This window comes from Culex quinquefasciatus, chromosome 2 (assembly GCF_015732765.1).
Source record: "Culex quinquefasciatus strain JHB chromosome 2, VPISU_Cqui_1.0_pri_paternal, whole genome shotgun sequence".
Lineage (NCBI taxonomy): Eukaryota > Metazoa > Arthropoda > Insecta > Diptera > Culicidae > Culex > Culex quinquefasciatus.
The window spans coordinates 22,258,802-22,284,498 of record NC_051862.1 but is presented as its reverse complement, the minus strand read 5'-3'; the positions used below and the strand labels follow the sequence as shown (position 1 = coordinate 22,284,498).

At 33.6% G+C, this 25,697-nt stretch overlaps 1 protein-coding gene across 1 annotated transcript; it reads right to left on the bottom strand.

Moving 5' to 3' along the window:
• Positions 1-1,705: 1,705 nt before the first annotated feature.
• On the bottom strand, positions 1,706-25,218 carry LOC6053837 (ADP-ribosylation factor-like protein 5B). Its single transcript, XM_001869818.2, has 6 exons — positions 24,499-25,218; positions 11,047-11,162; positions 6,496-6,588; positions 5,909-6,034; positions 2,557-2,666; positions 1,706-2,496 (listed from the first exon to the last, which is right to left on the bottom strand). Exons 1-6 carry the CDS (start codon positions 24,542-24,544, stop codon positions 2,448-2,450), a joined length of 540 nt encoding a protein of 179 aa, XP_001869853.1. The 5' UTR covers positions 24,545-25,218; the 3' UTR covers positions 1,706-2,447.
• Positions 25,219-25,697: the final 479 nt, after the last annotated feature.

The window sequence follows — 25,697 nt, the reverse complement described above, 5'->3', positions numbered from 1 at the left end:
AAATTCGAAAATAAGTCTAAATTAAAAATTTTACTATAATTCATCAAATAGTGAAAAATTCAGGCCCCAAGGCGTGGCTTTGTCTACATGGGTGCATTTTCAAGTAATTTGATAAATTTAAAAAGTGAAATAAATTTTTAATAATCATTTCTACTAATATTTTGAAAATTTCCTAAAAACAATTTTTCAACTTATTTTTGATCTTCTTTAAAAAATTACAAGTTTGTTTCATGAAATTTGCTAATGTTTTGGAAAATGTCATGAAATGTGAAAGCTATGTTTTGTTGTGCAAGACTATGTTTTGAACTTTGCTGTGATTTTAAAGGATATTACATTTAAAAAATGCCCAAACTGTTAAAATACATATCAAAAAAGTCAATGTAAAAATAGGCAATGATAATGCGAATAAGTCTAATCCTACAAGAAAAAAAATCTTTACAGGATAAATTGATTAAACATTCTAAAAATTCTTTGAAATCAATTCTTATGATCTCATTTTATTTCAAGGTTTTACAAAGCGCAAATATTGCGCCATGTGTCGCGTTGACTTTGCCAAACCAACGCCGAAACCTTCTATCGGCGTATAGAAACTATGAAACTATTCGCTCATGTTGCTCGCGCAATTTTCTGCCGATAAGATAATGACAGAAAGGAACCCGCGGTGAGAAAGATAGTTTGTTTTCAATTGCAAACACAAAAAAACGGCAGCCAACACCCCTGATAAGGAGGAGGAAAAAAAAAGCCATTATCAATGCATCGATCACCGATGTGCAATTTTTGTTGCGGTCTGAGGGAAGCAATAAAATTGAAACTATAATAAAAATTTCCACCCTGCTTTCTGATAATGAATTTTTTTTTTGCGATAAGGGTTTCCATTTGCAGAATGCCGTTAAAAGTGAGGGTCGTCGTTGGTTGGGTGCGTTTACAGCACCGGAAGCCTGCGGACAAGTTCATTAATTTCATGCTTGATAACTTAATTAGCCTTGAAATAATAATAATATCATGAAATCTTGTGATAAGATAAAATTTCTGTTCAATTTGTTGTCTAAGTTGTCATAGAACTTCATTCTTTCATCTTAAAAAAATTAAACTAATTTTCATTTTCAAAGTTAAGCAACATGTTAGAAATAATCAATTAAATTGAAATCAGCCTTTAGTTCATTCTCCTTCAACCATCAATGGCAATAAAAATGATGAACTATCATAAATATATGATACAGTTGATAAAAAGAAAACCCCACACCTGCTGTATTAAATCGCGCAAAGCCAATATCAGATCAGCAGCAACAGGCAAATTGATAACATGACTGACGTACACACTTGTGCAAAACTACTATAAAGAAAGAAAATAGTAGTTTATGCAATAAGTTGCAAAAAGAATATTTTTCAAGTTTTGCAACGAGTTGCTTACAACATTTTATGCAATTCCGAAAAACGGAACTTTATGTCAAACATTCATGTGTTAAGTAAAATCACCGCTCAAATAGATTTTTTAAATGTTACTTTTCGATACTAGTGCTGAAAAGTTCAACTTTTCAGCACCCATTTTAGTGCTGAAAAATATTGCAATCAAAAATATAATAATCAAAAGCACATTTAAATACTAAAAATGAACATCCCATCGCGAACCAGAAAAGCTCGAAATATTTCAAAGCTTTACCGCACTGAAACATTTCACCACACGGAAATAAAACGCTTCTGGAGATTTACAGTTTTCATCATTGATTTTTTATTAACTAATAAATGTAAGTATATTTTTCTCATATTCATGTCCACATAATTTTCCTCTTTCTCTCTCTCGCTTTCTCTTTCTCTCTATTAAATTAGTAAATCGGAAATAAAACACTTATCTAGGTTTTTCTTTTTCTCTCTAACGAACGAGGGGAGTCTGTCTGTCTGTCTCGTTTTCTCACGGAGAGGTGTGTGTGAGTGTGATGATGCTAGCTCGCTCGCTCCTCCCTCACTTAAAGCTCAAAGTTTTTTTCCCGTTTTCCTTCCCCTCATATTTCACAACTTGCTTAGTTAATTTTTTTTCTGGATTGATGGTAGCATTTTACGCACTCCCGAAAAATTAAACGTTAAAATTGGGTTTCCACCAAATGTGTCTTTTCCAGCATTCCATCAGGTTCCAACGGCAGGGGGACTATTTTTCTTCTTCTTCTTGAGTTATTTGTTACTTTGTTACAGCGATGCTTCTTCAGTTTGTATACACGTTTTTTTTTAAAGAGTTAATCTTGATTAGTTTAAACATTTTTATTTAAATTTCTTTTCCCTAACTCACTAGCTCCCGTTTCCGACGGGCGACATTTTACCAACTCCTTGCTTTTACCGCGCTGTGTGTGTGTGTAAAATTACTCGTCCGTTCGCAGGAGGTGTGTTGTGTGACTAAATCGTAAGGAGTGGTGGAATTGGCGGCCAGGTGACCCACGTTACTCGTCCGGTCGGTGTCATTTCTTCTTGATCCTCTGGGCTATCCACTCGAGGCCCTGGTAGAGACTAAAAAGCAGGAAATTCAAGTTAGGGAATGCTATTTTGGAAACGAAAAGGAAAACTCACCCTTCGCCGGTTAACGCACAGCACGACTGTATGTGCCACTGGTGCTTCTTGATGGAGGTCAGGTCCAGTTGTTTGGAAATTTCAGCTGCACTCATCGATTCTTTCAGGTCCTGCGCGACGAGTCGGGGAGGGTTGAAAAGAATCGGTTAAAATAAATCATTTTTAGACATTGAATACTTTCGAATAAAAGGTTTGAGGAATCACTGGGATTAAAAGAAATTAAAAATAACAATAAAACTGAAAAATCGAACCAATAGTTTCCGATACATCGCTATTTCAAGAATAAAGTCGAATTAGATGACGCTGAGGAAAACTTGTTGTTGTTGTTGTTGATTTTATTGTGGGAACTTTAACCCTATGAGGAAAACTTGTTTTTCATAAAATTTAAACTTTAAGAGACTGTATCACAATTCATAACAACCAAGAATCCGATCAACAAAGTCAAAAGAAAGAAGAAAATTACAGGTAATTTTCTCAACTTTTCCAAATACTTTTAGGGGAAATTATTTAAAGGGGAAAAATTTAAAAACGGTGCACTTTATTAAAAAATGAGTAAGGTCATTTTCAATTGCAAATTTAATTTTGTAAGTAACTTAAAATGATTTTTGAGATTAAGATTGACAATATTTCAGATGTGACAAATTTTCAAAAAAATCGGTCGATTTCGACCATGTTTATTTTTTGTATTTTTTATTTGGCTCAAACTTTTTGGGGGCCTTTCCTATGACCAAAGAAGCCATTTTGTGTAATAGGTTCACCCGTACAAGTCTTCATATAATTGTGGCAGCTGTCCCTACAAAAATGGTACGTAACTTTTGAATTTTCTGATCGATCAGGTTTCTTTGGCAAAGTTGTAGGTATTGATGAGGACTGTTCAGAAAAAAATGTACACGAAAAAACATGCCGATTTTTTAACAAACTTTTTTTTACCATAGCTCAATTTGGTATTTTTTGATTTTAGAAATTTTTAGATATGTTTTGGGGAACCAAAAACCGCAAAATTTTGCCGTCGAGTTATAAATTTTAGATATTTTTTTGATTTTTGGAAAAAATCTAAATTTTACACATAAAATTTGTTTGACCTCATTTTTTATGTGAATTTGAATTTGCAATCGGAAAGAATTTTACAGATATTTTTATAAATTGTCTCTTTTTCAAGATATAACCACCAAAAGTTTGATTTCAGTGAAATATTTGCAGTTTCTGGATTATTAGAAATAGTGACTATGGGTGACCATTTCTGAAAATATTTTTTTAAGGGTTCAGAAAAAATGCTGTAAAATTGTCTAAGAGACATTGAAGACTGGACCTCTGGTAGCTGAGATACTGCGGCTTAAAGCAAAAGAAATTGGAAGATTGAAGTTTTCTAAGTCTATCCCAAACAACCCTCTATAAATACCCTCTATAAATATCGAAAAATTTTTTTTGCGGATTTTGGTCCCCTAAAACATATTAAAAATTATCGAAAATAAAAAAAAAACAATTCTGGGAAAGTGAGTTTTTGTGAAAAAAAGTTAATAAAAAAAACGGCAAGATTTTTTTCAGTGTACCTTTTTTTTCTGAACAGTCCTCATCTTTGCCAAAGACACCAAATCGATCAGAAAATACATCTTTAGGATGGGATCATCCATAAATCACGTGGACACTTTTTTTAAATTCTAGACATCCCTCCCCCTCTCTTATGTGGAAATCACAAAAATATTACAACAAAAGTATTTTTTTTGTGAAAGTATCAAATAACTCTAGATATGTTTTTAGGAACAAACAAAATATTTTTCGAGAAGTTTTCATAAAACTGTGTAACCTTCCAGTTCGGCCTTTTGAAAATTTAACTCGCTATAATTACGCTATATAAAAGTCTTAAAATTTTCTGAAATTGAATTTTAGATTAAATTGTACACAGTAGTTGTTCGGTAACTGGGCTGAGAACGTAGCCCAGTCACCGAATGTTGCTCGTTAACTGGGCTGAACAAAAAAAAACGAGGGGACCACCGATGCATGATATTTTCCAGATGAAATATAAAAATAAAAGTTACTCAAATTTATTTACAATGCTTACTTTTCATATTTCTTTAATTGTTACTTGAAATTAAACAAAAGTTTGAAAAAAGTTTTTTTATTTATTGAATATGATTTTTGCATCCATTAACCCCTCGGTCATTTTGATTTGTTTTGGTTTTTTGACGTTTGTCTGCTTTTTAACTGGGCTACGGCCCAGTTGAAAAGCAGCCCAGTTTAACAACGCCCAGTTACCGAACAACTATTGTATACCAAATTATTAGCCGAGGGGAGCGACCGTAAAATAGTAACTTTAAAAGTATTGGTGTTGTTTTCTAACTCAAATCTCAAAAAATCCAGTGTTTGATCAAATCCAGGTCTCTTGACCTCAAATGAAAGATTAGGATGTCCCTTTTCCGACGCGAAAACCGGATTTGATTACCTGGAATCTGCTAGAACCGACAAAAAGGAGTTATTCAGGATGCTTCGGGTTGCATTTGAGAGATTTTTTTTTCTATATTTTGACGACAAATATCAATGTTAGGGCCGGGTGACCTACCGGTTCCGGAACATCCGAGTGTTTTTTTCACGGGAATGCGGTAAGAAAACAATCACGACAGTTGAAATTGATCCGTAAAACAAACTGCAGACACAATACACTGGTTGAGTGTTACTGGTCACTTCCAGGTTACCTGGAACCGGTTCCCGGATGGATACCCGATAAACGGTCAACTTGACTTTTTTATGAACCCCCATCATGTTGCACACCAAACTTCATGAAATTGACGGATATGCCAATCAATGGTTATGCAGTTGTTCTCTGACCCAATCTGGTCTATCTGGAACCGGTTATCGGTGGCCCCTCGGGTACACTTCCGGAATATGCAACAAACTCTATCTTTCGACGTATCAAACTTCATGAAATTGAAAAATATTTAAATCTGTGGTCATGTCGTTGATCTATAATCCATTCTGGCTACTCTGGAACAGATTACCGGTGGTCCCTTGGGGACACTTCTGGAATATGTGAAAAATGCCGTCATCCGACATATCAAAGAAAAAGAGAAGTAAGAGAAACCCTTTATTCCGACATATCAAACTTCATGAAATTTACAGATATTAAAATCTTGGAAATTTTGAAAACATTTTTGAACGCTTTTTTCAGAATGATTCTAAAACTGATCTGCAGACACCAAATTTACCAAAAAAATCTCTTCCTAACATACAGATTTTTTGCAATATTGCATACAGTCTTCTGTATGATGCTACAAAATTGCGGTTCTGGTAATAAGGAAGGCCCTCACAAAATTCAAACCCAATAATAAATCAAAACAAAACAAATAAAATACATTACCTGCTTATTAGCGTACACCAACAGGCTCGCCTTGGTTAAGTCTTCGTGCTGCAACATTTTGTACAGTTCTTCCCGCGTGACCGCTAACCGTTCCCTGTCGGTCGAATCTATAACCATTATGATAAACTAGAAAGACAGAAGGTGAAAAGGGAGAATTGTTACGAAAAACGTGAGAACTTTGTTGTTTACCAAAATATTCCAAATGCACACACATGTTTGCTTGCCGCTGGAAATAAGAACCACAACAAAAAAGGGCAGCAGACCAAATAAGTAAAACATCATAACAAAACGCACATGTTTGCTTATTTTTCCACTGGCCCGGTGTTTATGTACTCGTGTCAGGGAAACGTGCTGCGCGTTGGGCACGTGAAATCAAGCTGCCCTGCAGGCGTAATTCCGAGACTTGTTAGAGGGGTGCACAGACGTAACAGATTCAAACGAAAATTGATAGAGATTCATAGACTTTTTTTTCTATTAAATTTAAATATAACAACAAAAATAAAACATTTCAATTTTGAATCAAAAAAATTAATATTTCGTGGTAAAAAAAACGTTTAAGTCTAACTGTTGGAGTCGTTTGTACTTACCTCTGTGTTTGTGTAATACGTGCTCCACGCTGCCCGTAAGCTCTGCTGGCCGCCCAAATCCCACACCAGAAAGTGAATGTTTTTCCACACAATCTGTTTTTTTGTTTCGTTTTTTTTTTCACCAGTAGAAATTAAATTCCATTTGTCCAGATGCATTGGAGTTGGCGATTGCGAAAAAAAGAGAAAAGAGAAAAAAGTGGATTAGCAGAACGATTAAAGCAAATATGCGACGAACTCAAAATCTGCACCCGGGCTTTTATTTTTGGGGAGTAGCTTTGTGTGTGTTTGATTGTTGTTGTGCTTGGCCGTAGACTATGCTATGCTGAAAGGATAATCCGATTGACGGGACGGGATTGATTCGGGGTTTATCGGGAGGAAATTCCTAAACCTGGATTGTTCGGCAAGGCATTGTTGATCTGAATGCAAATTTGGCAATTCAAAATAGGTTGAAAAGGTTTACAAAGACCAATGATTCACATTCTTCACAGCTTCTGAATTAATTCTATTTTGATAAAATTTATCGATTTTTGCAATAAATAATAAGTTTATTATAGTTTAAAAAGATTTGTAAAAGATAGTCAAAAGCTAATAAGGCAAAAACTTTAGATGTCTGATGGAATACCTTCCGTTATCTTTAAATAATGTTTTGACATGTAAAATTATGATTAATTTTTTTAAGGCTTGGCTTGTTTTTGAGTAACACATGTTTTTTTAAATGTTTGTATTCGTTTCTGCAACCATTTCCCAACATATCAGAGGCAAAGAAAAAGATCTTAAAACAAAAATTTACCTTGAAAATTTCTAGTGAACTTCAAATTGAATATATATATTTTTGAATTTCCAATCAAATTAGGAAATTTTTAAGTTAGTCTTAAAGAATGTAAATTTTAAAAATTGAACTAAATTTGAAAAAAAAAATACCGATTTGTTTCCATTAAGCGCAAAAAAGTTTTGAGAAAATTATCACTTGATTTCATTAGGCAATAAACGACCCAAAAATAATAAGCAATTTGTACCGAATTCCGGAAACTATTGGAAACGGATTTGTTGCCAAAATAACATTCAGTTTTAATGAAAGAGCCGTCTAAATACGAAAAAAACCTAATAAAATAGTGTTTTTTTAATGTTAAAAAAATTGCTTTTGCAATAAATTGAGAAAACAATTTCTTACATTTTTAATCAGTTGCTGAGATTCGAGCTAACAAAAAATAAACATTTATGGAAAGAATATTTTTTGATTTTGGAAATAATATTTAATTAATTAGGCCAGTGTAAATTCCATCTCATGTGATTACTTCTAAAGAAGAGAAAAAATATTTTAAAAACAGAAAATATCTAATTTTTCCGACTTCTATCACAGTCAGAGTCGAGGGACCTAATTTTTACAAAATATTTGCAATGGCCGTGAAAAACGTTGCCACACTTGAAGTTGCCTTTTTTGATCTTCTAAAACATGGTTTAAAAAAAATATTCTCGGGAATTTAACATTTTGGCAGAAAAAACAAAAAGGGAATTCAAAACATTACTTGTTGGATTGTCCACATTATTATTAATTATTTTTTCTGAAGACACCAAATCGATCAGAAAATCCCTTCCCAAAATAAAGATGTTCAACTATAAATAAAATAAAATTTGAAAAAAGGCTAAACATATGGCATCTAAACCTAGAGTGGAATTGATGTTGAAGCTATGCAAATAATGTATTGAAAAGATCAGAAAATTACCCATAAGATTCCTTTATAAAATCTTTTTTTAGTTAGATTTTATTTGACACATGGCACAGCAAAGTCAAACTCTAAACACAAAACAGATATTCGAAGCAACATTGTTACACAGAAAAATAAAACAATTTTTTAAGAGGTTGGAAATTTGATGATTGAATTACTTCTATTTCGGTGTAACTTTACCTCAATATATGTGTAAAAATGGAAATAAAACATAAAAAATGTAAATTTACATATTTTTCGAGGTAATATTTCACATGTGTTGGGACATAACCAGCATAATTTTACGCTGCAGGCTCCTAAAAACGCAGCAGAGGAAAAGTTTATGTAGGTAGTTAAACCCAATTTCGAACGAAGGCATTGAATTGCAAATTTGATCTTAAGTTACATTTAAATTTAAGATTTTTTTTTTGTGATTTTTAAAGCTTTTTCAATCAACCAAGAATTCCATTTTTATGCCACTAGTTTTTTTGTCCGCAATTATTCACAGCATAAATTATGTCGTTTGTTGTGCACTGCATAGAATCAAAAGTAGAAAAACAATATATACAGATTTTGAAAACCAAGTTTAGTCTGAAAACAAAAAAAAAACCATAAAAAAGATCCTATTTTTTTGACACCTAAACTGCCGTTCTAAGCATAATTGTCCCATGTCATTTTTTGACGATTTTGATATAATGACATTTTTAAGTTTAGTTTGATGTGTACTTTAAGAAAAACACATAAAATCTGGTACTTTGTTCGGAAACTCATTAAAATCCACATCAAGTCTGTTTGTCCCATCGTTAAACTTCTACACATAATTGTCCCACCAAGTATTTTCTATCACGAAATCATTAGTTTTACGTAGCATTATGTCTTATTTACCTGTTGTATAGCAAGAGAATCACAAATAAGGATGATAAATTGCTATCTGGGGCGATTAGGGACACATAGGGCGAATAGGAACCCACGGGACAATTATGCGTAGAAACACAGAAATCGATCGAAAAATTTCAATCGCGTTTTTCTCAGTTGCACTTTTTCGAACATGGGACAATTATGCGTAGAACGGCAGTAAACAGAACAAAGAAGTATTAATATGAAAAGTGTAAATTAATCTCTGTTTTAACGTAATTTTATCATACTTTATGTCGGAAAAGAGGATTTACAAAAAAATACGTAAATTTATGTTCTGAAATAAAATTTTAATCACCAAAAAATTAAAAAAAAGTGTCTACATAAATATTCTTACAAACCCCAAAACACAAATGTAAAATTACATTGCAAACGAAGAAAAGTAATATATACATATTTGTTTTAAATTTGTATAAATTTACAATAAACATAGACAAGTCCATTCTCAATGTACAGATTATATAATTTTCAATATTGCTAGAAGGTATACTGCCGCTCGAATCAAGTCCGTCCCATATGTATTTTTGTCGATTTTGAGATAAACCTAAAAATTGTCTTGTATGACCTTCTACTTTAAGCCTATTTAATAAAAAAGTTATGTTTGTTCTAAAAATTCCAAAATAAAAATCACTTTGGTGCTGTCCCATATGCAAAATAAAGGCAAGTCAGTTCCTTGTATAAAAATTTCTTACAACTCAATAGCAAAAATTGTCTAATAATTATATTTACTCAGACTATGTACCTAGGTACTCGCAGAACTTAAAAACACAAAGTTTTTCATATTGACGGTATATTTTGAATTTTGAAGCGTGATAGTAGAAAACTTATCTTGCCTTTTTTTTCCTCATGCATGGGATAACCACGGAAACAAAATAAACTACATACCATTGAGCTAATATTCAATACAATTAGTACTTTTCCTTCTTGAATGAATAGCCATGGTCTGGTTCTGAATTAGGTTCCCCTTCCGTTAATTAAACGATTCTGGATTACTCAATTTAAGGGCCCAGATATTGAAACATGCAATCAATTATCTATTTGTCTTCAGCTAAAGAAATAGAAATAATACAACGTCGCTAGTTTCATTTTCGCTGCTGGCAAATTTTCTAGAACCATCCTCCAAATAAATAAACCTGAAACAAACAAACTTTTAGATATTTGATAAAAATAATTTGGAAAACCACCAAAACAAACCAACAAATGACAGGCAAATTTCTGTTTTTTATAGTTTACACATATTTAAATATTAACAGTATAAAAACAGTTCTGTTAATTATTACTAAAAAAAATTAACATCTTTTTGTCAGGAAAAAATGTGTAATTACCTATTTAAAGTTTAAATTCTATCTTTTATATGGAATTCAATTTTCTACATAAACTTAGGTAAACTTACATCAAAAACGCGTAAACTCGTGTTAAACACTTTCCAGATTTACAAAATTTCAACAAAATCCGCTCAATTCAGGGAGATTTGCTTCAATAAACTTTCACAACTAGCTTCCATGCTAATATCTCACAACACTCCAACAAAATCTTCCCATCCAATAAAGCCCAACATTTCAACACGTCAGGATTAAGGGAAAACACTTTCCCCTCCCAATCCTGCTGCTGTTCCCAACAAAAGGTCCTCCTTCCATAAGATTAAACCAGCTGAGTAAGCCATTCTACCAAGAAAACGACACACACAGAGTCGACACTCAAGCCAATTTCAAAGGGCATCTATCGGTCCAAAAGCAAACAAAACTCCTTGATGGCGATGGCGATGATGATGGTCCTAGGTCCCTGGGGTTCCAGGATACATCGTAAATGTGGGTCGATTTTGAATAAAATTAAGGCCTAATTCCCCTATTCATTCAACAGCCCTGATGGTTTGCTGATGGCAGCAAAGAGAGGGATCAAAGCCGGATTTGGCGGCCCGGGCTGGAATTACCTCTTCTACGTTGGATCCGATCGTCGGGCTCGTGTGGACGACTTCATTCATCAGAAACTGGTACAGGATGGTGGTTTTGCCGGCGTTATCTAGGCCGACCATCACGAGTTTGTGTTCTGGAAAGGGAGAGAGAGAGAGGAAGAAAAGTGGTTAGTGGGTTAGTAAAATACTTCAACTGCTGCGCCATCTACAGCATTTGACAAAGTGACGATTTTGACCGAACGAGAGGGGTTCCGCTAAATTAATCCACTCAGATTACAAAAGAGGGATTTAATCGATAGGGGATTTTGAGTGACCTTTCCGCCTAAAGGTAGGTAATTCAACCTTCCGGACGAGAAATACACACTTTTTTCCCCCGGATATAGAGACATCCGTCAGCCAGACAGTAACTAACAGACCAACGCTAATTAAATTTTACTTTCGACGTCAGTCGACCAGTTCGACAAAAATAGGCTCCACTGCCATGAAGTTGTTTTGTTGTTTTCAACGAACCCAAGTGACCGTGACATTATCTAGTTCCGCTTTTTGGGGAGCAGGGCGCGAATAGCTGCTACTGCTTTTGTGTCAACACTTTTGATTTTTTTGGGAGATCTGAGATTGATTTGGAGATATCGATATCTTTTGAAAACAGATGCTAGCGAGAACCACAAAGAAGCATACAAAATTTAAATTTTTATTATTTTAATGAAAATATATGCGATTTGCTGTTATAGTTGACGATTATTTTTATATCAGCTGGAAAATCAAAATCTGGTTGTTTCAAGTTGCTTTTTAGATGCAGAATCAAATATATTAGAAAAGAAGCTTACATTTTTTTTGTGATATTTTTCAGTTAAAGCTTCTTTTACCCCTATTCTGGCCAAATTTTTGTTCGATTTTTTTCCACTTGTTCAGGTGGTCATTTTAAATCACTTTTGATCTACAAATAATTTTACTTCTCTTATTTAATGTATTTTTTAATTATTTTTTCTTTTCTATACATTTATTTTGATAGGTTTTTGTATTTTTAATATTATTTTGCTTGTTATTTGCATTTTTGACCATAAAATGCAATTATTGGCTTCAAATTGCAATTATGTGCATGCTTATTTCGACATAAAAAAAAGAAGAAAACGTGGCCAAACATCACAAAAAAAAAATCGTTTAAAATGTTAATTGGTTAAATCATGAAACCCAAGATTTTCTAAAAAAAAAAACAGAATTCTCCTTCATAATGCTTCTTTAACTCTAATTTGAATGTTGTAAAATGAAATTTTTTTTACAAAATTTTCGATTGAAACCCGTCTAGAGACGTTATCAAAGCGCCATTATGTGACACTTATTATCATATATATTAGATTATTATTATATTAGATTTTTTGTAAACACAAAAAAAAGTTGCAACCGACGGGATTCAAACCCAGCACCAACGGTTCGAACTCGCGCCTTAACCCGCTCGGCCATCAGACCGATAAAGAATGGAGAGGATAAACGCATTTATAAATAAAAAAGTTGAAACATTTAAAATATAGGCCACGATTTTAACATTTGAATGAAAAAAGTGTTTTAAAAACATCTAAGTATTGAGGATTTTTTTGCCGAAAAAAAAACTTTTTGCAGTGCTGTGCAACGGAATTTTACAAAAAAAAAAATCGATCGATACCAGACATGCTAAATATGATTTCAAACGCAGGAAAATGCATTTCAGATTGTTTCCAGTCGATCAGACCTCTATTTCCATTAAAATTTTGAAGTTTTTGGAAAAAATATTTTTTGCTGCCTTTTTTTGAAGGGGAGGGGCGACATAATCTTTGAAAAATATTTGCAACTGCCTTATAGGGGGATGGCGTCGCTATTTTTAGACCACGTTTTCCACTTTTTCTCCATCGAAACCAACTACTTTATCGACTTCAATTTGCTGGGCGAGATAGGACGCCGTCTATTTTTAGACGATGACTGAGTGCTGACTTTTCCACTCTTGCACTTAAAAAAAACATATGGCAGCACGATGTACTTAAAACGATTGGACTTAAAACAACTCCTGATTTCATTAAAATAACCTGTATTTTGAGTGTATTTCAGTAAAACTTAAAATATTTTTTTGGAGAAACTATCAATAATAAATAAAAAAAACTGAGAACAGTTTTTATATTTCTAAAATAATTTAAAAAGTGTCTACGTATTTTATGGATGGCTCATAAGAAGATTCGTTTAACGTCAAAAGTAAAAAAAACCAAACTCATATTTTAACCCTGATTTTGAAATTTCGAAGCAAAATTATAACAAAATATTTTGTACATCATTACAGTTATGCTATTATCAACAATTTGCAAAATAGCGATAATTTATTAAAAAAAATATTTTTATTCTCAACTTTTTAGTTTTATACCAATCTGTGGTCCCAATAGTTAACATTTGTGAAACGATTCAAATATATTCTGAATATATTTACAGTGGATTTTTAAATGTTAGTCAATAATTATTTTGTTTGCCCTCTCATTTATTGGTGGAAATATTAAAGGCTCATCTTTTTTTTTAAATTCATAATATTTTAAAGTTGGAACATTTCAGTTGTGTTTAGGTTATTGCAATTCGTTTTATCAAGAAAAAAAAGAAGAAATTTGTTTCACAGATTACAAATTATTGAAATAATAAAACATATAAGAAAGTAACCTCAATAACTAAAACTTACCATTCCTAAACTCAAATTGACATTTATTTTTATGTAGTACAATTAGGCTGTTGCAAATATTTTTCACAATTTTGTTTCCCCCTCTCCTTTCAAAACAATCCGAAAATCAGGGGGTAATAAAAATTGTTTTCAAAAAAACATCCTAATTTCAATGTTAATCAGCTGAAAATTATTTAAAGTGCATTGCCCTGCATTTAAAATCATTTTAAACATGAGCAGTTCTCTACGGAATCGGTCTTTTTTCTTTAATTTTAATTTTTGTATTTTTTTAATCCGGCTGAAACTTTTTTGGTGCCTTCGGTATGCCCAAAGAAGCCATTTTGCATCATTAGTTTGTCCATATAATTTTCCATACAAATTTGGCAGCTGTCCATACAAAATGATATGTGAAAATTAAAATCTGTATCTTTTGAAGAAATTTTTGATCGATTTGGTGTCTTCGGCAAAGTTGTAGGTATGGATATGGACTACACTGAAAAAAATGATACACGGTAAAAAAATTTGGTGATTTTTATTTAACTTTTGTCACTAAAACTTGATTTGCAAAAACACTATTTTTAATTTTTTATTTTTGATATGTTTTAGAGGACATAAAATGCCAACTTTCAGAAATTTCAGAATGGGCAAAATCTTTGACCGAGTTATGAATTTTAAATCAATACAGATTTTTCAAAAATCGAAATATTGGTCGCAAAATTTTTCAACTTCATTTTTCGATGTAAAATTAAATTTGCAATCAAAAAGTACTTCAGTGATTTTTTGATAAAGTGCACCGTTTTCAAGTTATAACCATTTTTAGGTAACTTTTTTGAAAATAGTCGCAGTTTTTCATTTTTTTAAAATAGTGCCCATGTTTGCCCACATTTGAAAAAAATATTTTTGAAAAGCTGAGAAAATTCTCTATATTTTGCTCTATTGAACTTTGTTGATACGACCCATAGTTGCTGAGATATTTCCATGCAAATGTTAAAAAACAGGAAAATTGATGTTTTCTAAGTCTCACCCAAACAACCCACCATTTTCTAATGTCGATATCTCAGCAACTATAGGTCCGATTTACAATGTTAAAACATGAAACATTCGTGAAATTTTCCGATCTTTTTGAAAAAAATATTTTCAAAAATTTAAAATCAAGACTAACATATCAAACGGGCCAAACATTCAATATTACGCCCATTTGAAATGTTAGTCTTGATTTTAAATTTTTGAAAATATTTTTTTCAAAAGATCGGAAAATTTCACGAATGTTTCATGTTTTAACATTGTAGATCGGACCTATAGTTGCTGAGATATCGACATTAGAAAATGGTGGGTTGTTTGGGTGAGACTTAAAAACATCAATTTTCCTGTTTTTAACCTTTGCATGGCAATATCTCAGCAACTATGGGTCGTATCAACAAAGTTCAATAGAGCAAAATATAGAGAATTTTCTCAGCTTTTCAAAAATATTTTTTTCAAAGGTGGGAAAACATGGGCACTATTTTAAAAAAATGAAAAACTGCGACTATTTTCAAAAAAGTTACCTAAAAATGGTTAAGACTTGAAAACGGTGCACTTTATCAAAAAATCACTAAAGTACTTTTTGATTGCAAATTTAATTTTACATCGAAAAATGAAGTTGAAAAATTTTTGCGACCAATATTTCGATTTTTGAAAAATCTGTATTGATTTAAAAATTCATAACTCGGTCAAAGATTTTGCCCATTCTGGAAATTTCTGAAAAGTTGGCATTTTATGTCCTCTAAAACATATCAAAAATAAAAAAATTAAAAATAGTGTTTTTGCAAATCAAGTTTTAGTGACAAAAGTTAAATAAAAATCACCAAATTTTTTTACCGTGTATCATTTTTTCAGTGTAGTCCATATCCATACCTACAACTTTGCCGAAGACACCAAATCGATCAAAAAATTTCATCAAAAGATACAGATTTTTGAATTTTCACATATCATTTTTGTATGGACAGCTGCCAAATTTGTATGGAAAATTATATGGACAAACTAATGATGCAAAATGGCTTCTTTGGGCATACCGAAGGCACCAAAAAAGTTTCAGCCGGATTAAAAAATACAAAAAAAATCGAATGACCGAAATCTCAGAGAATTGCTCACATGTGAATTTTTGTTGCACAGTTTTTTGTCGCATGAAAAAATATTTTCATCGAAACTTAGCATTTTCCAATCCTTTTTGCTGTTTCATATTTTTTAATTTTTTTAATCAATCAATTTCAAATAATTCTCCTTTTTAATTCAAAATGGGAGAAGATCGAAAATTATGTAGTTCAAGAGAAAATGAGTTTTGCAAAGAGTTGAAAACACCGTTGAATTTGGATTTCTTGGCACTAAAAAGTTCAACTTTTCAGCACTCGTTCGGATGATGAAAAGTAGACCGTTTCGCCACTCAATAATGACAGAAGAAGTTAGTGAAATCACAACGGAATTGCAACAAAAAAAAAAAAAAAACTGTGTAATACAATGTTTTTTGATTGGTTTGAATAAAAAACCACGAGGAAGTTTAACGTTAAATGTTTTTGAGTTTGTCACAAATCGCGTTTCGCAGAACTAACAGTGTAATTAAACTTATTATACTAATCGATGCCTCAAATAAACCACAAATTTGCGTTCAACTTCAAACCAATCTTCTGGTCCAACGCTAATTGGCACACTCAACCGGTTTATCGTTCAAACGGTCAGTCAATCACGTCAAAACCTCTTAGAAATTGATCCCACAAAGTGAACTGGACAGCCGATCTAATGTTCGATTTTGCGGTTTTGGATCTTTGCGATCTTAGTTCATACATTTCAGTGGATAAAAGTGCATCGGCCTGTCATAACAAATCAGCTGTTATGAAGAATTATATTCAACCCAATTTATCTTAAAATGGTAATTTTCTAAGGTGTTTTTTTTACTATTTCTATCTCACAAAATTTTAAAAAAAATTGAGAAGATACGTCATTAAAACAAACAGTATTTGACATTTGAGGGTTAAATACCGTTCTCACGGTAAAGATCTCTTTGGACAGTGTTCAAGTGTGACCCGGTAAATCGATTTGAAACGAAGTCCACAAAACGAGCCAACTCCAACTATTTGTGTGCACATGTTTGCGTCCGTACGACTGTAAGTTTGTGCACGTGTGACGTAACGTGCTGCCGGACAGCGAAAAAGACCACGCGTACAACTGCGAAATCCGAAACAACTCGTGTCTGCTGCTGCTGCTAAAAGAAATAGAAAGTAAAGTGCACTCTGTTGGACACTGCTGGAACTGGAATGGACACTTTTAGAGTCGGTTGGTTTTCAGTTAAATGTATTAACTCGGAAAGCTCAGCTTGCGCGGTGTGAATTTCGGAATCGAATGTCGTCGCCATGGGTTGCATTTAAAAGGCTAACAGCAAAATCAGCTAGTAGTGTTATGAGAACTTTCTTATGTTTTATTTATTTATATTTTCAAATAATTCAGTTATTGATTTGAAGATTTATTTCAAAAAAATCATAAAATTGTTAAAAAGTAATACAGTGGACTCTCTCGATGTCGATATTGAAGGGACCGTCGAGAGCGGGGGTTATCAAATTATAGAATGAAAAATCAAAGCAATCTATTTGAAGGGACTGAAAAATTTATTGACAGCTGGAGCAATATTGATATCGAGAAGATCGACAGCCAGAGAGTCCACTGTAATACAAATTTAAAATATCAAATACCGCATAGAAAAAAGATAAGTCCACAACTTAATCTTGTTCCAAAGGTCTAAATAGGTATATTTCTAACCCAAGTCTAGATTACCTGGGAGCGATTACTTTTGTCAGACATCGTCATCGCAGCCTTTAAACGGCTAGTTTGTAGCGCGAAGTTGCTGTTGTTGCCACGGCGTGGTGGCGCTTCTACGAGCGTTGTAAATCATAAAACAGTTAGAGCTTTCAACCTTAGAGGCTGGTGGCGTTTCGCGGGAGATTTGATATACGGTCAAAAGATCAGAAAATTGAACCAAGCTTTATAGGAAAAGGCCAAAGCTATTAGGGGTTGAGAGCCTGAAACGAGGTTTGGACACATGCCGCTGACCACCAGATGTGGTTCGAATATGGACGACCTCGAAGAATTTTATGGCTCACCTGTGGGAAGTCAAGCTGGTCCTGAGAAATAGAATAAATTGTGTCGTATATCTGTTTTGAGCCGTGTCTACCTCGGTTAACGTTGCTGATTGCTTGGAAATCAGTTGAACGTGACATATTTTCCAGTGCGAGAGTGTTACATAAAAATACTGGCTCTTAAAGGCAAAACAAATATTTCTGTTAGGAATTAAGATGGTGTTAAGATAAATAAATATTGAAAGTATTTTTTTTATTCTGCACGTTTTCGTTTTCAAAATAAACTTGAATTTAGATGATAACTTTAGTTCAGCCTGATCTACAGTAAAGTCTTTTTTAAGTTTTCAAAAGAACACAAGAGTAATTTGTAAACAAAGCCAACGTCCTAAGCGACGGTTGTAAACAAGGCCGTTTTTCGATCGGATATCGATCAATCGAATTCAAAAATCAAAAATCAAATTATTCGCTCTACAGCATTGCCTTGGTTCTCGATTGCGAGATTCCTACTCGAAACTAGGTGTCCGAAGGCTAGATTGTTAAGGCAATTGCAAACCTCTTTTTACACCTTAGCTTCCATCCACCCCGGGATTCGAACTGACGACCTTTGGATTGTTAGTCCAACTGCCTACCAGCGACTCCACCGAGGCAGGACCCAGGGAGACGACTCCTACACCTGGACTGAGCTAACGACCTAACCTTTTTTTAGGTTAGTCCGGGCCAACATTTACTTCCCGTCCGACGGAAGGCGTGATCAGACAAATCTCGTCTCGAAAAATGCCACCGGGACCGTCTGGGATCGAACCCAGGCAGATTGGGTGAGAGGCAATCACGCTTACCCCTACACCACGATCCCGGATCAATCGAATTATAAAATTCAAAAAAGCATTGAATTGTTCATCTGCATCAAAATTTAATTTGTTTTAGAGAAAAAATAAATAAATAAGTGTCGGAGATTGACTGTTTCCACGTATTGCAAACTAACCAGAGATTTTTTTTTATTTGACCTAGATTCTATCATTTTTACTTTCAGTAATTTCCGGATTAAGGCTAAATTTTTTTTTCACGAAAATAACAATTTTGTTTCAAAGTACTGAATACAGTACTTGTTGGGCGTTGTTTAACTGGGCGCTCGATAACTGGGCCGTAGTCCAGTTGAAAAGCAGACAAACGTCTAAAAACCAAAACAAACCACAATGACCAAGGGGTTAATGAATGCAAAAATCATGTTCAATAATTTAAAAAAAAACCTTTATTTAATTGCATAGCATAGCATAGCATAGCATAACGGGTCTGCACCACGCTGTAGGGGGTGCCACAATGGTCAATTCAATATTCTTAGACAATTTGGTTGCTGCCCGGTACATCCAAAAATATCTAAGAACGTAAATTTCCACACTGTGCTCCAAGGCTACGCCCATACAGTCCCGTGGGGATTTGGGACGGGATATTTTTGTTGTTCACTAGTGGCAAAAGTGCAGGGAACCCATGCGACTTTTAAAAGTGAACGGAATATTTTTGGGAGGTTTGGAATGGGGGTTAGGGGAATTTCATCGGGCCGATGAAAATTGTTGAATGCGTAATGTATTACATGATTTGGAAGTTTGTACGTGTAAATGTGAGTCTTTAGTGCAGGGTGGCCACCACATTTCCGTTTTCAATTTCCCGGTTTTTTCCCGGTTTTCTCCCGATGCTAGAAGGAATTTTCCGGAATGTTTTTAAACCAAATTACAATGTTTTTTAGGCTAACGTTGGTACTTTGGCAGCAGAAAACTTCCATACAAATGTAAAAAAATCGGTAGCTTGAAACTTTTTTTTTATCGACTTAGTAGCTTCGGTATGTTTGCATGTATTGATGGGATAAATTTTCGAAAATAATTTTAATTAAAAAAAACTGTCTAAAAACCCCAAAACATAAAATGGTAAAAAATCGTAAAAAAATACCGTGCTGCGATTTTTTCAACAACACATAAGGCTGGTACAAATTTTATTTAAAGTTTTTGTCCTTTTAAAGTTGCGCAAAAAATCAGGAGGCAAAAAATATATTTTTTTTTCAAAAACATCTAAATTTCAATGGAAAATTAAGTGCAATCAGCTGAAATCTATTTAAAATCCATTCCCTACCGTTTGAAATCATTTTTAAGCATGTTTGGGTTGATTTAATAATCTTTTGAATTTTTACATTTTTTCGGTCTTTTGCAAGCAGTTTTTTTTTTTTGTTGAAATATTAGTTTTCGTCAAATATTACATTTTTGGAAGACTTATAATTGCAAAACAACTGAACTAGTGTAAAATGCATTTTTAAACACTTTTTGAATTCAAATGTTGAGACTATGGCTTGTTCTTTAAATTTTTATATTTTTTGCCCCCTACACAACGTCCTTGGAGGTATTCCTTTTGTAAATTAAATTTTCATCGACTTTTTCATTTCTACAAACATCTCCCATAATTTTTATTTTATTTTTTATTTTATATCAATTTCTGATGACGGAAGAATAGTTTTTGGAACAGAGATTTTTGAAACAGCCCAAACTTTAAACATGCTATTTAATAGTAATTTAAAGAAGTTGTAGCTATTTTCAATCAAAAATAATTCTATTTTATCTTTATAAAATCGAATGGTTGAGAAAATTCTTAAGTGCTTTCTTTAGAGGAAAAATCTTGATCTTTAAATTTAAAAAAAAAATCCTGGTTTTAATTTTATGCAAAGCTAATATTTTAGCAAAGAAAGGTCGAATTGACAATATCCAAATAATGAAACATAAGATTTTTTTCACAAATATTTTGAATGTTTTTAATTAAATTGTAGTTGGCACAATTTACAAATTTGAAACAAATATTCGAAGAAAAAAAACAAAAAGATAAAACTCTAAATCGGTGCACTTTACTTTAAATTCTTAAAATTTCTTAAAGAATGCAAATTATAGGTAGGTAATAGGTAAATTATAGGTCAAATATTTTGTAAAACATTTTCTGATTGGTCAAAACTAATTCGCCCGTAAATCACTGCACCTTAAATATGGTGGTTAGTTTTTTTGCTTCAAATCAATTTGTTTTTTTTTCTCTTAAATATTTTGTTTGGGACAAATGTCCGCCATTACGGGGTTTTTCTTCCGGACCCCTGAGACTGCTCGTGGTACATCTAGGTGTACATGTACCCCGGGTTGAGAACCGCTGCTGTAGATAAAAAAAATGCTTTATTTAAAAAAAAAACAAACTCGCCAAGTAAAAATATCATAGGATACAACAGAAAAAAAAAACATCCATAGCCAAGAAGCATAAGTCTATTACACAAATTCAAACATAGTTTTCGCGAATTCTTCATTTAGAATAACAGGAAAAATATTCTATTTGAGAAAAGAACATATTGAATGCATTAAAGAGGCTTTTGTCAAATTTTAACTAAACTTAAAATATTTTCCCGGTTTGTCAGTCGAATTCCCGAGTTTTTCCCGGTTTTCTCCCGGTGGATAAAAATCCCGGTTTTTTCCCGGTTTTCCCGGTTTTTTCCCGAGGTGGCCACCCTGCTTTAGTGTATTATATAATAAGCATGTAGTTTTGTAAAAATAATAAATGAAACAAATATAATACATATAATAAATATAATAAATAAAATCAAGATGATTCCAGGAAGCTTTAAAAAAATAGCAGTAATTTAAAATATAAATGCTCCAGATGGTTCCCATGCTGTCCTAGAAAGTTTCGTTAATTTAAACAGTTTGATCATATATGGTATGAGGAGATGGTGTGTTACAGGAAAGGAAAAGGATAAGGAATAATATAAACATTTATATAAATCATATAGTGAGTTGATAAATTTACATGCAGACAGTAAAATTACCACAATCACTCACCCCATACGAACAGCGACACAAAAGCACACACAAAATTAACTTGAATAATCACGACTTCGCGTCCCCACTTCCAGCGCACCAATCAAAAAAAAAAAAAAATTAAAAAAAAAACCTTTATTTAATTGCAAGTCACAATTAAAGAGATATGAAAGGTAAGCATTGTAAATAAATTTGAGTAACTTTTATTTTTATATTTCATTAGAAAAATATTATGCATCGGTGATCCCCTCGAAATTTTTCGTTCAGCCCAGTTAGCGAGCAGCATCCGGTGACTGGGCTACGTTCTCAGCCCAGTTACCGAACAAGTACTGTATCGGTATATTTTTCCGGAATTATTAATTTTTATTTACAGTGGACTCTCTCGTTGTCAATATTGAAGGGACCGTCGAGAGCGGGAGTTATCAAATTATAGAATGAAAAATCAAAGCAATCTTCTTGAAGGGACTGAAAAATTTATTGACAGCTGGAGCAATATTGATATTGAGAAGATCGACAGCCGGAGAGTCGACTGTACCAACTTAAATTTGCAGTTCAGTCAAATCTTTTTTAAAGGCCAATGCAAGCCGCTTTCAAAATTTACCCAATAATTTGATGATTTTTTTTTTTTTAATTTTCGTTGAAAATGTGTAAAATTTAATGTAAGTAGATTTTGAATACGTTGACTGTAAATCGAAAATCGGGAAAAAGTATTTTCATAAATCCACTGATATTCAATGTGTGATAGTTCAAAAATTATGACAGTTTGAGATATTATCGAGGCTCGACAGCGATAGTTCTACCGTTGTCGTCGGGACGATAACAATAATCTATCGTTAACATTATCGTTATCGTCATTTTGGTAATTCTATCGGCGATAATGGATGATAACTGATTTTTGAAATCTTTCTAAAATCGACTTAATTCAAACATATCATGTTAAATTTTTAATGTTTTCACAAAGAATATATTTTTTGTTGTAATTTTCAAAGTATAAATACTCAAAATTGTTCACAAAAAACCGTACTTTTGGAAAGTACTCAAATTTTCATAATTTGCAATATGGCTTTCAAACGAAGCGAAATTTTGTATGCCTTTTCGATTTTTATAGCTTTTTTTATTTTTTTCACAAAATACCGTAATTTTTTCAAAAACACTCCAATTTAAAAATTTACAATATGGGCATCAATCGAAGTGAAATTTTGTATTCTTTCACTTTATTAGAGTTTTTTTTAGTTAAAAGCTAAAATTTTCACAAAATACCGTTTTTTTATTTATACATAACAAGCCTTACCCGACAAACTTCGTCTTGTCTCTTTTTTTGTATTTTGACGTTTTGAGCTTTTTGCTTATTCAGCCTCCTGTGATCAAAATTTGATTTTACGTAACTTTCTCCATACAATTTGCCGATGCTCCGGAATCGGTTCCAGAGTGGCCAAAGTGTCAATTAGTTAGCGTAAGAACCTTCCTTGGACTTATACTAACCCAACGCAACGCAAAGAGCACCTCGATCCGACGTTCCGTATTGAATTGATTCGCGTTCGAACAAAACCGTCGAAATTTTTTATATATATAGAAGATTTTAGAATTTGCAATATAGGTATCAAACGAAGCGAAATTTGTGATGAATTTTCACATTATTAGAGTTTTTTTTGCTGAAGTACTAAAATTTTCTCAAAATACCATATTTTTCGAAAATACTAAATTTTTTGCCGATAGAATTATCGAAATGACGATAATTATATCGATTAAAAATCGATTTAATTTAAATATATTTAAGTTTTATGTTTTTTGAAATCTGAATTTTGAAGTTTGATGTTTGAATTTTGAAGTTTGAAGTTTTAAGGTTTTATGCTTGAAAAATTGGGTCTCGTGGCGCAGGGGTAGCGGCTTCGGCTGCCGATCCCGATGATGCTATGAGACGCGGGTTCGATTCCCGCCTTATCCACTGAGCTTCTATCGGATGGTGAAGTAAAACGTCGGTCCCAGTTTCTCCTGTCTCGTCAGAGGCGCTGGAGCAGAAATCCCACGTTAGAGGAAGGCCATGCCCCGGGGGGCGTAGTGCCAATAGTTTCGTTTTTTTTGCTTGAAAAATTACTAGTTTATGACATAAATAGATTGATTACTATCATTTTGTTGGGTTCAGATTATACAACAAATTTAAATTTAAAATTGTATGTATTCGTTCACTTACGTATTTTATCATCGTCATTGTTAGCATTCTAGATTACGTAAATCCACCCTGCCATACCTCATAATCTGAGCAAATAAACGCAATTCAGAGTTCACAGCAACGTAAACACTCAATTCTTCCCCCATTTGGTACAACCTCCAAAAAAACTGATAACGCGTCCAGCAAAAGTAAACACTATTCCTCGCTTCCAACCCAAGTTATGCTGTTAACTCAGCTGTTCTACCCATCTCGAAATCTCTGATTCCCGTAATCAAACCCGAATTCAAATCCCCCTCTCAAATCAAATGCACCGTCATTATCTTCACTCTGATTTTTTGTCTTCTCCCGTAAAATTCTACCCCGATTAAACGCAGCCGTTTAACCTTAACCACGCAATTATGCGGGCATTCAACCCCGCTCATCATTTCACTCTCACTTGGCGCGCGAGCGAATTCCAGTGCCGCGAAAAGGCAGAAACAGTTGAAGCGTAAGTAGGTGGCTAATTAAAAGAAAAACTGACGACGATGACGTATCTTTGGCAGAGAGGAGCGCTCATAAATTAATCATTTGCTGAGCGATTTGAGCTGCGACGCGTTACTCAACTTGAACCAGCTGACGAAAGTGAAACTGGTCAAGGACTTCCTGCTGTTGAAAGACTTTGATCTGCTCGACTTTAACAAAGACTTTAATTGAACTCACCTTCGTTGCCAAAAAGGCTCCAGATTTTTGCGAAAAGGAGTCCCATTTCGGGTTTCGGGATGTTTGACGCCTTCAGGAGAGTGGTTCCAATCAGACCAGGACCTTCATAAGCCCGGATTCGTTCCGGATTTCTGCGTTGAAAACCTTCAACCAGCTCGATTTTCGCCTTTCTTTCAACAATTGCCTAACAAATTGTTATGTTTACTCGCCACATGACGATGTATTTGTGGCAGAAAGTGATGGTCGCTGTGTGAGTCGTGTTGTTTTTTTTCTGCACCACTATTTTTGCATTTCGCACCTCTTCGGAACCGAATCTCACCGATCGGGTAGAGGAGGAGCTGACGGAGGAGAGGAGCAGATAAAAGTTTCTAATTTCTTCTTCCAACTGCGCTGCGTCTTTGCACCAAGGCCAGTTGCAAAACACTCTTTATGCTACAGATTCCACCATTATTACGGGTTCGAGCACCAGCTGACGTCGGGGACAAATCCCGTTCACGGATCCAGATTTTTCTTTTCCTCTTGCCAAATTTCGTCAAACTATTTCTCACTCGCCCGCTTGAATCTCCTCCAAAAATCAACACTTTTACCCACCAAAAAACGTCGCAACACTTGCGAAACAATCTTCCGGAAAACCTTTTCAGCAAATATTGCCTTTGCTGCTGCTGCGTTTAAGAAAGATTCGACTTCCACCACAATCACTTTTCTTCCACGGACGGCCACTGACGATGAAGGTTGAAGGCGCGCGTTTGACGTTTCTCTCGGTTCTTCTTTGGGCGCTTTGTTGACAGCGCAGAGAGAGCTTTTTGGTTTGACCGAGAGTGCCGTTTACGCGAGCACGAAGGGGGTAGGAATGTTAAGCAAAACAGATTTGGATTTTTTTTAAATTTGTTTAAAATTAAATCACTTTGAAAATTTGGTTTAAAAAAAAACTCCAGAAATTGACTTTAGACATTTATTCAATGAATCAACTATGAACTATCAATGAAGTTACTATGGTTCCCTAAGAACCTAGAACCTTTTCTGTCATGAAGGGCCGTGAAGTTATGTTTTTAAAATTGATTTAAAAATCCATTTTACAGTCATCCCACATATTCGGAACGGTTTACAGATCGGCCAATGTTCAACAAATCATAGAAAATCGTTAATTGAACATAATGATTTGCTTTTACCTTCATGTGAAAGCTTTTCTTGAGATCTTT